Source organism: Ostrinia nubilalis, chromosome Z (genome assembly GCF_963855985.1).
Source record: "Ostrinia nubilalis chromosome Z, ilOstNubi1.1, whole genome shotgun sequence".
In the NCBI taxonomy this organism is placed as follows: Eukaryota; Metazoa; Arthropoda; class Insecta; order Lepidoptera; family Crambidae; genus Ostrinia; species Ostrinia nubilalis.
Genome location: NC_087119.1, coordinates 10,401,639 through 10,415,003, shown reverse-complemented (window position 1 = coordinate 10,415,003; position 13,365 = coordinate 10,401,639). Strand labels below are relative to the sequence as shown.

Sequence of the window (13,365 nt, the reverse complement as noted above, 5' to 3'; positions counted from 1 at the left end):
AAAACTGCTGATACATGATGCAGATAATGTGATAACATTTTGGTGTACTGCATAACTGCCTATTGGATTCTTTCGGAAAAAGTAAGTAGGTATGTGAGTGACTTTGATTATTTTGAACACTCTGTTCAAGATAAGTGAATTAGGCTAAAATATCTTTTTTGGTTGTTTTTCGAACGAAGATAATAATTGAAGACATGAATGGAAGAAGGTGATTAATGTCGGATTTCAGATTTTTCTCAGTTTGATGATTGGATAAAGGTGTTATATTTCAAACCTTATGTTTGAAAAGAAGGTGACCTACTTGATGAAGGTGTTATGTACGTTATCTTTTTAAAAAGATAAAGGGAAAGGAACTCACACCTCTTTAAAGAAGCCAAAAAAAAGAATATTTTTGCGAAAGTACAAGACTATTCAACAGAAGAACTGGAAATTATTACAGTTCTATCAAAATTGAAACTATCTCGCTACCTACTGTAATCGATTATGTCAGTCAAAATGATTTAAGGATCTATTCAGGACTACTCTAGAAAGTAAAAAAATCTTTCATAACCATTGAAGTCAAGGGTTCTTGCTTGAAGACTTATTTAATCATGTCTGTCGGTATTATAAGTGCCAATAAGTAGGTATATAGCTAGGTAAAGGGTAGATATCTACCTAATCTACCTTACACAATAACCAGTAGACCAGCAGTGAATATTTTATTGTCAATGATCGAGTTAGGCTACCTAGTACCTACAAACGTAGGTTCTAGTGTGAAAGGTTTTGGCGTGAAATGAGGTAATAGGGGGCTGTAGTAAGTTACACTAAGTATATTTTTCTATTAATAATTACTTTAAGTGCATTAAAATCAATAATCTATAAATAAAAATATTTAAAATTTTGCATGTCCATATTGTCCATTACTCGCTTCGCCGCGCGTGCCCGCAAAAAGTATTTATGTAGTAATATTCGGCACCATAGGTACTTACGACTACATAAGGTTTGACCGCTACAGTTTGCAACAGTAGCCAGAAAAAAAATAAAAATGATTTTTCTCCATACAAATTTTCTTGTCATATTTTTTTTAAGCATGAAAGGCTCGTTTTATCGAAAAATGTATAATGACAAATGTTGATCAGCATTCAAAATGCTATCCAAAACAATTTTTGTTTCGGTGAAATTATGACTTTCGATCGTATGTCCACCTATTTTTAAAATCAAACTACTGTGCGGCGGTAGGATTCGAACCCGCGTTCCTCGGATTTCGACTAGTCGGCCAGTCCGACCACTTCACCGTTGCGCTATCGTGGCTATAATAATAATACCAGGCCTGTTCATCTCCGCGAGTTTACATCGAAAACAAAACACGCACGATGGCCCACCTACAGGATACTATTCGACAAGGCCTCACATACGAGCGAACATTGACTCACGCACGCGTATTCTTGTGTATGATGGAAGAAAATAAAGAAAATGGTGTAGTAAATACTGTGCAATATTTAACTGCCTAAATAATGATAAAAACACAGAATGTACTTTTTTAAGTTGCCTCAAGACACTGAGAGGTAAATAAGTAGTTAATATTATTCATGATAATTCATGCTAAATCATGTATTTCCTCCGCCATTTTCCGCAGTTTGGCACCTCACGTCACATCATTTTACCGAAGTCAGCCCTATAGCTTCGGCGCAGTGCCGATCACTGACGTTTGTCAACAAAATGGTGCTTGACTCTTGAGACAGGCTAAATTACACCATATTGTTAATGACATTGAGCATACATTTTTTTAAATACCTTCGCGAAGTAAAACTTCTGTACGTAGTACATATTATTATTCTGTGATAATACTTACAACGTTTACGCCTTAAAATACTTTTTTAAATTAAAATTCAAGTGTGCGGCCTTGTTTAAACGCATGTTGGGTGGTAAAATAACATTTAATTATGTGTCATCGTGTCATGCAGAAAATTATAGCATATTGGCCTCCAGTGAATAAATAATAATAGCCTTTTGGAACTTAGGTTAATGCAATCTTTTTCTAAAATCCTACGAGTAACAGTTCCGTAGATTTTCATTGCACCTCATGATATAAGGTTTATTTTTAATAAACGTAGGTACAAATTAAATACAAGATTACCCAGGAAATATCTCTCTCTATACCTAGTACCGTACCAGTAGGTTATTTATCGTTAGTAACTTTCCCTATCCTAACGTTTAACGTATCCCTAGCTTAAAGTTTTCCTTGAAAGTTCATGAAAAGCAGTATAATCCAGATTTTTTAAGAAAACAGTTTATTTTTTAGAAAGGACGCCCTACCTATACCCTATCAATGACACCCCGCATCAAACAAATTCAAGTCATTGCATTATCTTTGAAGTTAGAATAACAATAAGCACTGTATATGAGTTAATCGATCATAGGCCACATGATGGAGTTTATCTAGCATTTTACTATCACGTAAATAAGTACAAGTTTTGCAAAAAAATAGAGAATAACAATATATTAATTACCTTTTTTAATTAAAATTATTGGCGAATTTCCCGCGAGTTCTCAAAAAGAATTTAACAATTCTTCCGTGTTGCTAATCTATAAAAAAAAACTACCAAATTGCGTTTAGTTTTACGCAATTCGTGATTCATTTTATACGAAATGGAAGTTTCGATCAAAGTCATCCCGTGAAACAAAGTAACCCCGGTTTACGTACCTACTTACGATAAAGCTTTAGCAAAACCAACGAGAGCAGATTGGTCGCCCGTCCTAAATCGATCTTATAGTTCCAAAATACCTACTGAACTGTCCTATCCTCAGATCATAGAAAGAGAATAGATATGAAGTCGCGCGTAACTACAACGAGAACCAGTGTCCCCACATTTCCCCCACCACAGCTCCCACACACACATTCAACTGTGTAAAAACAAAGCGACTGAGAGTCTACGACAACATGTGCAACCGGCTTAAAAGTGCTGTGATTGGCCAGAAGGCATGCCTCATGGCCAATCAATGGCCGCGTGACGTGACGCACACATTGAAAACGCCAGTGAGAGAACAAAGATAAAATGGAGTTGACAAGATATCGATACTTTAAATCGCTAGGGGCAAGGATCGAAACTGATTTCACAAAATGCTTATGTATGAAAACCTTTTTATTATTATACGTTATTATTAACTACTATCACGCATTTACTTTTTAATTATGGCGATCTGCGTACCGCATAATGTTTATCAAAAATAATGCCTATATTAGGCTTTCAACTAGCTCTTATAGTAATTACATAGTTGACAGTTACTAATTACTTCTACTGTTATTATTTTTTTTGGAAAATCTTATAATCGCAAGTAACACATCATTTTTTTATTTAAAATTACAAAATAGAAAATTATAATTTACTTCTATTTATCGATAATAGCAAACCGCATTAGAACACGAGCACGGCACTATGTTACGACCGGCACATGCGGCCGTACTGTGTATTTTCACACGAAAGTGGATATCGGAAGAAATTAAATACATTGCGCAGTAGTTGAGCATGACATAAAGTGGTTGCTAACTAAATCGTCAATGTACAAGTGTGTTAGAATTTTTATCACCACTGATTTCGATATCGCAGTAACTGTTACGGCACTGAATTCGTTCGTAAAAATGTTTAGTTTTTTTTATTTATAAGCAAAATACCAATGGATTTGCAATACTTACATGTAGTAAATGACTCCATTGTTCCTGTAGTTCTGCGTTTCACTTGTTTTATTGCACGTAACGACGCATTATCCAAAATATCGGAGAACATTTCCTTAGTACGACTGAATCGCGACTAACCTAGCTACGCGGCTGATGTTCGTTTCTGGGCATATCGCGGAGACACGCGCCACGCCCCCGTTTCACATCTATTCCCTTCTATGATCTGAGGTCCTATCCATGACATTGACAGTGGGGCGCCACCGTAAATACCGGATCGCTGGTTCCGATTTTTGTTGGAAACCATTTAGTTGAACGATGGTAGCGCCATTGAGTCATTGTCATTGAGTTTGGTGGGACAGTTCAGTCACGGTAATAATATCATACAGTATTGCAACTTCTGAACTTCATATAAACCGACGAAACGCGACTTTCCTTCGAATTTCAAATCTCTGGACGCGGTCGAGATCCAAAAGTCAGGGGTGTCGCGAATGTGCCGAACGGACGTCGATGGCCTAGTGTTGAAAATGACTAAGGTGATGGAATTTGACTTACCGTCAATTACGGTCAAATTTGTCAAAAACTAATCATTAACTGTCAAAAATGGTCATTTTCAGTCAGTTTGAATTGAAATGAAAATTATATTGTATAAAACCAGCTTTTGTTTGTAAAATGTAACTCTTAATACTATGGAAGAAAGACAATAACAGATATCCACGTATAATTATGTAGTTATGTTTAGTACGTTATTATAGTAATAGTTTGCAAACAAATACACGAGAAGGAAGTAGTATGTAGTTGAGTGGTTGACACTATTATCCAACAATTCCTAAAACCTCTTTAAAACAATTCGATATTACTAATAATTGAGTTGGCTTTCAATTTGTCAACGATAAACGAACTATTTAAATACAAATAAATACCTTACTTACCTCCCGGAATCAACTGGTAGTTTAAAAAACGAAAGTTTAGTTTTTAATGTTGAGTGTAAGCAACCGTCTACTTAACAAATGTTATAATACCCCTTTTTTGTTGTTCACTCATTTTCGCACAAACAAAATAATTTTACAAACGCGTGAGCAGTGTCACTCAAGCGAACGCAGTCGCGCCTCGCAGCGTCTTTCCGTTCTATACATAGCCAAAACGCAAGGGTGTGAAACTAATCGAGTATAGTTTGGAGATGACTTTTTTTACTAAGCTCCTCCAAACTATACACGACCAGTACGCATATGCTGCGTACTGCTCGCGTATACTTTGTAGTGACTTATGTCAATTATCTTACTCCAAAATATACATCGCCAGTACGCATACGGACTAATCATGTATGTATTGTAATAAGTGCGTGATTACAATTTATACGCGAGTAGTTGCATGCTAGTCATTTTGTCTTATTGACCTCTCTTTCTATTACATATTAATTCATATCTGCGTGTCTACTTTAAACATTGAATCATCTTTCGACACGTATTCTGCCATAGAAAAGATATTTGTTTTGGGGCTGATATTTAATTTTCACTAATTCTCGAATAACTCTTAAATTAAGAATTATGTAGGTATGGAAATATTATTATGTCAAAATGATTTTGTTCTTGAGATAAAAGTTAATAAATAAAATAAATAATAAATAAATATCCTTAGACATTTTACACTGCGCTTCTAGTCCCAAACTAAGCAAAGCTTGTACATAATACTAAGTATTAAACATACTTAAATACTTTTTTTTTTGTAAATACATACTTACTATACATAGAAAACACCCAGTCCAATACAAACAAATATGTTCATGCACACAAATGTTTGTACTGTGCGGGAATCGAACCCGCTCCCTCCGGAATAGTAGTCCGTTTCGAACCACTACACCAAACGGCCGATAATACAAACCTAGCATTTAAAGTCTCGCATAATGTATTAATAATGCACGTTGAACTTTCTTATCTCACTCTCTCTCATTTTAAATGAATTTATGATTACACTAATAATTGTTATTTAATTTGAAATCTACCTAATCAATTTAATTTCAAAAACCACTTACAATAGTGTTAAAAATCTAGATTTGTTATAGATTCAGTAAAATAATAATATTTTATGTAATAATATCGAATAAATGTAATTTTAAATATAATTCCATATTTTACTAAATCAATATCAACTAAACACACTCTAGTCAAGTGTAAGTGGTGTAGTAGAAACTAATCGAGTATAGTTTGGATATGACTTCTTTTACTAAGCTCTTCCAAACTATACACGATTAGTACGCAAAATTCGTGTATAGTTTGGAGTCACAGATTTACAAACGGGCACTACAAAATATACACGAGCAGTTTCCTATGGGTGCGTTCTGGCCATGTATAGAACGGAAAGACGCCGCCTCGCATTCGTCCAAGACAGTCTTGATAACGCGTACGTGAGCGGTGTCTATGTGTGCGTGGCTCGAGCGCGCTTAGTATGAAGTTTACCTTCTGTTATATTTTGTGCCGTGACGTTCTGTGTGGCTGTTCAGGAAAGATCGATTTCCGTTTGACTCGAGCTTAGGGTAAAATTTGTATGGGGATAGTTCACTTTGTGATACCTACTTACCGGCACCAAATTTCAGAAAGCAAATCCAAGCAGGAATCGAACCTGGGAACTACTGCGATGGACGAGTCAACGCGATAATGCCCGGTGTATCCAAGTTATTGAAATAGAGTAAAACTCAGTGTCAGATTTTTATGTAATTTTTTAAGTTAACATTATTACAATCATAGGATAAAATAAACATTATTTTAGTTGTTAGTACTTACAAAACAATAGTGATTATGAGTACAACAATAAAATAGGTGACTGAAAATGTTATTATTAGAATGTGTGTGTGTGTGTGTGGTGTGTACTGTATGTCTAATAAATAAGTTATAAAAGGTGTCTTTGATTTTTGCTCCTTTTTTCTAATCTCCCATTGTTAGCAAAAATGCATAATATGAAAATGTTGTCTTCAGAATCTGAAACAATACTCAAAAAATAAATATCTAGCTAAATTTATTTTTTCATTGAATGGAATCACTTACCTAGGTGGCAGGTCTGTAGACTAAATATAGCCTCTTTATACTTTTGACGATTTTCAAGTACTAATTTAATTAGTCTAAACAAATAAAGATAATTTTGATTTAGATTTTTTTAATATACAGGGTGTTACTTTGCATTCTTACCATATTTACAGAGGTTACTATATTACTGATACTGAACACAAATCCGCAAAAAAATAATGACAAAAATTTTTTTTTTAATCTTGAGTATTTTATTTTATCGACAATCTGTTAAACACACCACTAATTATAAAAACTGAGAAATCCATCAATCACAAATCACGTTATAAATAATACAAAAATCTCTGAAGTGTATTCAAACAACGAACAATTTAATCAAAATGGTGCTTGGAGTGTCTGCAAAACGTCTTAGACGAAATGCTTGATGAATGCTTGTAGGTACCCTTAGCGTTACACCAAATGCTCTACTACACAATAAGGAACGTCAAGTGCGCGAATAATACGTTTGGTGACATTTGGTGAACAGTGGATTGGACGAGGGGTCCAGTAGCTTGGCCACCACGATCCTCGGACCTGACACCAATGGATTTTTGGAGTGACTTGAAACGACTGGTATGCGCAGAAGAGATAAACAGTGTAAACGCGTTACATGAAAGGAATGTTTTAGTGAAACTGTGAGACAAAACGTTTACCTATGTGTTGCGAAAACTAAAGCGAAAAACCTACGCTTCGCCGTGCTAGACTGTGCCTTCATCAGATGATCAGAACGGAGGACACTTTGAACACTTGCTTCGCAGTACGTAAACTTTGTAAGTAGGAACTTATAAATAAATAATTAATTGTGAGTAAGGTGATTCCATTTCATACCTACCTACTTAATTTATTAATTTGTAAAAATAGGGTACAATGTTATAAATTAATTAAAACCCTAATAATTATTACGTATTTTTGACGGTCCTAAGCCCGTAAAGTAGAAAGGAAAATCTGAAATCAACTGAAGAGTATTTTAAAATAATTATTATGACTGGATAAACAGGCTGGTACCCAGAGCCATAAAACAACAGATTATTAAGAACTAGGCCACGCCCACTAGGTTTATTCCACTTGCACCTGTAGAACGTGCGAGACAAGATTGGTTTATTCCAATTTGTACTGAAAAACCAAATTTACTAAAATCTTAGTGTTCTTTCTTTATGGGAGTCTCTTGTTTATCTTAAATAATAGGTATTGTTCCCTACTTTTATCTCTGTGAATATGGCAAGAATGCAAAGTAACACGGTGTATTTACTTATCTATCTATCTATATATCTATATATATATATAAAAATGAAACCCGTTTTCCGTTGTCACGACATAACATGAAAACGGCTTGACCGATTTGGCTGATTTTTTTTTTGTAGTTTTCTAATACTCTGTACAAGGTTTTTACGGAAAAAAATATAAAGAAAATCTCTACGCTAAGGCGGTACGAAGTTCGCCGGGTCAGCTAGTAATTAATAAATCCGTCCGCCGGTTGCTGGTGTCAATGCACTCCCACGGCAGAAAGTAAGCTGAATCTGTCTCGCTATATCTACATTGAAGGACTCGTATTCCTTACCCCGGTCATGGTGCTGACGCCGACGGCCGCCAGCCCCAGCGCCTTGAGGCTGATCTTGTACTGCATCTTGTGCAGCATGATGCACGCCGTCCGCCGGTTGCTGGTGTCCATGCACTCCCACGGCAGGAAGTAAGCTGAATCTGGCAACTTTTCAGTCTGTATAGGACAATAGAGGTTTAAACATCAAGTTAGGTAACTGTAAAAGTCAAATATTCTTACTCAATTGTATTTTAAATATCTGACTAACCTCTGAACCCAACATCTCAAAAATAACTGACATTTGAATCAGTTGGAAGTATATAAGTATAGTCAGGGATCCATAACGAATCATCTCACTGTAGCCACCTGCAAACATGCATTATGCAAATCATTAATTGTTTTAAACCTAATGAGAGTATTTTTGAGGTAAAACATAGCTGTTTGGGTACCGTTAGTTTGGTCTTCGCATCATATTGGATATAGGCCTTCCTCAAGGATTTCCACAACAATCCGTCTTGCCTATGTTTATGTGTGTTACTTATATATCATCAACCTATAGCAATCCCACGGCATTACTGAGCCAGGCCTCTCCTAATACGCGCTATTTTACCTCAAAAGTTTAATTAATAGACGAGTATGTTTTGTTAATTAAGTAGTTAATAAATTATTACAATTACCTTTCGAACATTCCAGTAGTAACAAGCTACAGCAAATCAGATGAAATAAATAATTAAAGGCTAAAATGGGCCCGAACAATGCCGAAAGATCATCTGTAAATCTAAAGCACAAACCAACGCGTGTAGATCACCATCGCCGGCGCGAACAAAGGCCAATGAAAGGTCGCGCGACCCATGACAGTTCATGCGACCTGTCATCGGCATTTGATCGCGCCGTGATCGCGCCGGCGATGGCGATCTGCACGCGTTGGTGTGGTTGAAGCATAATTATTTTCCACCTTCTAAATCACCGGTACGAACTGTCAAGCAAGAGGAAAACATGGAAACTGTGAAGATAGGTCGATAACTCAATTTCCGTATTTTAAAATTCATCTGAGGGAGCTAGAGGGATGGGTAGATCCGGAAATGCGGTGTATCTTAAGGTAGCCTTTCAAACTAAGCGTCACAGACGCAGCGTCTATAACTTTGGTCTAAAAGGTAGCCTCTCGAAGCGAGTTAGTGACGCGGCGTTAGTGTCACAAGACCAAAGTTAATAGACGCTGCGTTTGTGACGCTTAGTTTGAAAGGCCTTAAGTTGTATATTTACACTAGCGGCCGCCCGGGACTTCGTACGCGTGGATCCCGTTTTACCCACTTAAGGGTTGAATTTTTCAAAATCTCGTCTTAGTGAGCACCTACGTTCTAAAAGGAACCCCTATGCAAAATTTGAGACTCCTAGCACTTGTAATTTCTGAGATTTCGTGATGAGTGAGTCAGTCAATCAGTGACCTTTCGCTTTTATAGACATAACTAGCGGCCGCCCGCGACTTCGTACGCGTGGATCCCGTTTTATCCCCTTTAAATTTTTCCTGAATTTTCTTTACTATAAACCTCACGGAGCCCGAGACCTTTCCAACGAATGCAAAACCGTGGAAATCGGTTCGTGCGTTCTGGAGTTATAGCGTCAGGGAGGAAAACCCGACTTATTTTTATATAGTAGATATAGCTAAAAGATTAGATGAATGTGACTTCATTTTAGTGTGAAATGTCTTAAAGATAGTATTCAAACACATAACAACAACATACCCAATTATTAGTTTATGATGTTCAATGCATTCTGCCAATTTTAAACGCACTTCTTTGTTTTCTTCTGCGTCAAACATTTCGGATGTGATGCTCTCGTTTATTTTGTATTTTGAAATATCCCCTAGTTTGAAAACCACTTTATTTTTTGGCCACGGAAAGTTCTCAAGGTTGTATCTCAGGATGTACACATGCCCGATTATTTGGAAAATTATTATAAACAATATTAGATCTAGTCCAGACACCATCATAGCGCAATTGTACGACAGATAGACATTGTATATTGAAGTAGTTGTGAAGTAATCGGTCGGGTTAAATCCAGGATACTGGTAATTTAAGGAAAATTCCAAAGTGTAGTTCTCAGTTTCAAAAATAAAAACGTTTGTAATGTTATTAACCAATGGTGCAAAGTTAAACATAATTATTGCCATAAATATTAATACAACTGAAAATTTAGTGTAATAAGAAGAAAATCTGTCAATAGTGTCGTTCATCTGAAAAAAAAAGAACAAACTTAATTTTGTGATTGACTCTTTGCAGGTGTTATATTGCAATTATTACTCGTAAACTTCAAAAGTAACTTGTTTGGCGAATTGTATAATAATTGCCCTAAACTACAAATACCTAGTCAAGTAGGTTTATGTAAGGTCTCTTTTAAGTAGGCTCTTCAGCACTTCCGAGCATTTATTAACGTCCGTATGTATGAGTAGGTCGGGTAAAAGAAACCCCTTTGTCGTGTTCTAATATACAAGAAATACCTACGATTTAAATTATAAATAAACAACTTGAAAAAATCGGACTGCGCAAGGCGGGAATCGAACCCACGACCTTTCTACATGACCTTAAATACCATTTAGGTAATAACTGCGATCTAGGCAGGTAAAATTTTTGGACCTACCTTTCTGTAATATGCTCCTTTATTTTTAAAATGTAACAAATGCATCTCATTTATAAATCTTAGCAGCAACTTATGATAGTTCTGCAATTGTGGTAGTATACTTCGGACCTGTAAACGTAATATTTTTAACACACAGGTCGTCGTGTAGGTACCTATAAACTAACTATGTAATGGAATCTAAGAATCTGAATTACACGCACTTCTAATTCTTGTATCATCAAGAAACTTGGCACAAATGTAAGTACATTAAATGACAATACAATATTATTATGGTGCCATCGAGCTAGTCTGATGATGGATGGAGTTTGGATTCATTGGATTTGTCTTTTCGAGCACTTTAGTGCTAGATGATGTCTAGGGTCCTGATGATGGAGACGGGAGGTGTCCATAGGAACTCCTAAACGAAACGGCGGAAACTCATCGAGTTTGTTATTGGCCTTTTAGTGCAGTAATTAAAAGGGTGTTTTTAGTTTTTTAAAACTATTAATTTATTTAGGTTAGCTCTCCACACCTAAATAACCAATATAGGCAGGTATTATATCAACCATTCTCTATCTGAGAACAAAGATAGGTACTCACCGCTGTTAGTATTCCTAAAAGCGTTGTTATAACCATATGTCCCAAATCGAGAAAACCTAACTCATCCATGTGGGTCCATATGTAGTAAAGCTCCCCGACGACAATGAGGCTCGTGTGGTACGGCAGAGTCGCCCTGTGATATATCACGAGCACCGAAAGCTTCTCTCCGAATATTTCCGCCGGCCATGCGCCCGGGGCGACCATAAAGGTCCTTATCATTTTGAAATAATCCAATGCTATTGGGGACTTCTCTCTGCAAAATGTTAGTCGTATGAGTCATGAGATGTACAACATTGTGGCGAATTGACTGAATACACTGGCGTTTCCTGCAAATGGTACCTTCTAAATAACATTTTTAGGAAGTAAAACTCAGAAATACGTTCAACAAAGAAGTTTATAAATACAGTGATGGTTGAATACAAAGCTTTGAATGACGTGCGTCTTTGAAAACTTTTTTATGAACATACGAAATTAAAATCAATGAAAGCAGATTCAGTAGACTCCTGCGTGTCTTTTTTGTGAAGAAGACGTTATATTGCAGTAGCTACGGAATATCGTGGTGGTACATCTCCTGTAGCATTATGCTTGTAAGTTAAACTTTTAACCTCATTGATAATTTGCTGGTCTTATAAACCAAACAGCACAAGCAGGCCCACTGCGTTGTGTTATGTAGTTAGACCATCGCACTCGTGTCCAATTAACGCAGTAATATTCTGTATTAAATTCCCCTGTCAATGCTATCCTTGTACGTTCTGAATGTAATCACTCGTTAGAACTGACATAGGTATTATTATGAGAATATTGTACATGCAAAATGGAATTAATATCAAGTATGTACCTACACTACTACTTACTCGTAAGTATGTGGTCATTACGCATTTAAACCAACTTCAAAATGCGTCTTTTGACCTCAGGAAGTAAGTAGGTAAAGGTAGGTAAGGTAGTAAGTTGCAAAATGTAAAATTTCGTTAATTAATAATCTTTGTGTAAATGAAACATGGCCAAACAATAATTTGGTAAATAGGCCAGTAGAATAAAATATGAAAATTAATCAAATCGGAAATAAGTCCTACAAAAGGTTTTGTTTTAATAGCTTCATTTGTTGCCCATTAACACGTTGAGTGCGAAACCAGGTCTATCGACCTTGTGTACGTCTCGCTTACCGTGCGGCTAAGAAAATTATAGTCTTCCTTGTCGTGCGAAAGGCATAACTTCAATTGGGTCCGGTGTAGGAAAGTGATGAATATATATCTATGATGTATTCTTAAAATAGAATCCAATGATGTACCTACCTTAATACCAGGTTTTTAGACCTGGTACCGCACGGAAGTAATAAAATGTCTTCACAATGCGAAACCAGGTCGAAGCACCTTGTACCCTGCGCACCTGGTACCGCACCCCACGCTAGTTTCGTGCAGCCAGTGTTGCCTCGCATTCGTAAGAAACGCACATGTCGACATGGCGACAAGAGAAACAAACAAAATCAAAACTGCAAATTGATTATAATTTAATTTGCTACACGATTTATTGCTAATTTAAATAATGTTTTTCGTGACAAACATTTAAGTACATTTAAGTTGTAACTAAATGTTATTAAATAATATGTTTTCTTTAAATATAGCTTATTTAAGTATTTATGCACGTATGTCTTATTTGTAAAATATTTAGACTAAATTATTATAACATCTTTGTTTCTTACTTTTTTAAATTTTTATTAAAACTTAATTTAAACTATCGATATTTGTATTTCACATCCCTAGAATACCCACCAGACTTCCCTACTTCAGTGCGGCACAGGGTGCATAAGCCTTGTATTTTGAATATAGCTATAATTTTTATACTAAACAAGTTATTCACGAACGCCTTCAGGTGTATGTCAATAAATGCATTATTATTAATAT

The 13,365-nt window shown here is 36.0% G+C and overlaps 2 protein-coding genes across 2 annotated transcripts in view; one reads left to right on the top strand and one right to left on the bottom strand.

Annotated features, from left to right (window-relative positions):
* LOC135086941 (uncharacterized) overlaps nucleotides 1–13,365 on the top strand; it is a 422,922-nt gene that overhangs the window by 349,333 nt on the left and 60,224 nt on the right. The gene's annotated exons all lie outside the window — the stretch shown is intronic.
* LOC135087121 (uncharacterized) lies at nucleotides 6,559–11,817 on the bottom strand. The gene is made up of 8 exons (XM_063981959.1): nucleotides 11,804–11,817; nucleotides 11,465–11,717; nucleotides 10,886–10,993; nucleotides 9,991–10,481; nucleotides 8,926–9,026; nucleotides 8,517–8,614; nucleotides 8,270–8,425; nucleotides 6,559–6,627 (listed from the first exon to the last, which is right to left on the bottom strand). Exons 1-8 carry the CDS (start codon nucleotides 11,815–11,817, stop codon nucleotides 6,574–6,576), a joined length of 1,275 nt encoding a protein of 424 aa, XP_063838029.1. The 3' UTR covers nucleotides 6,559–6,573.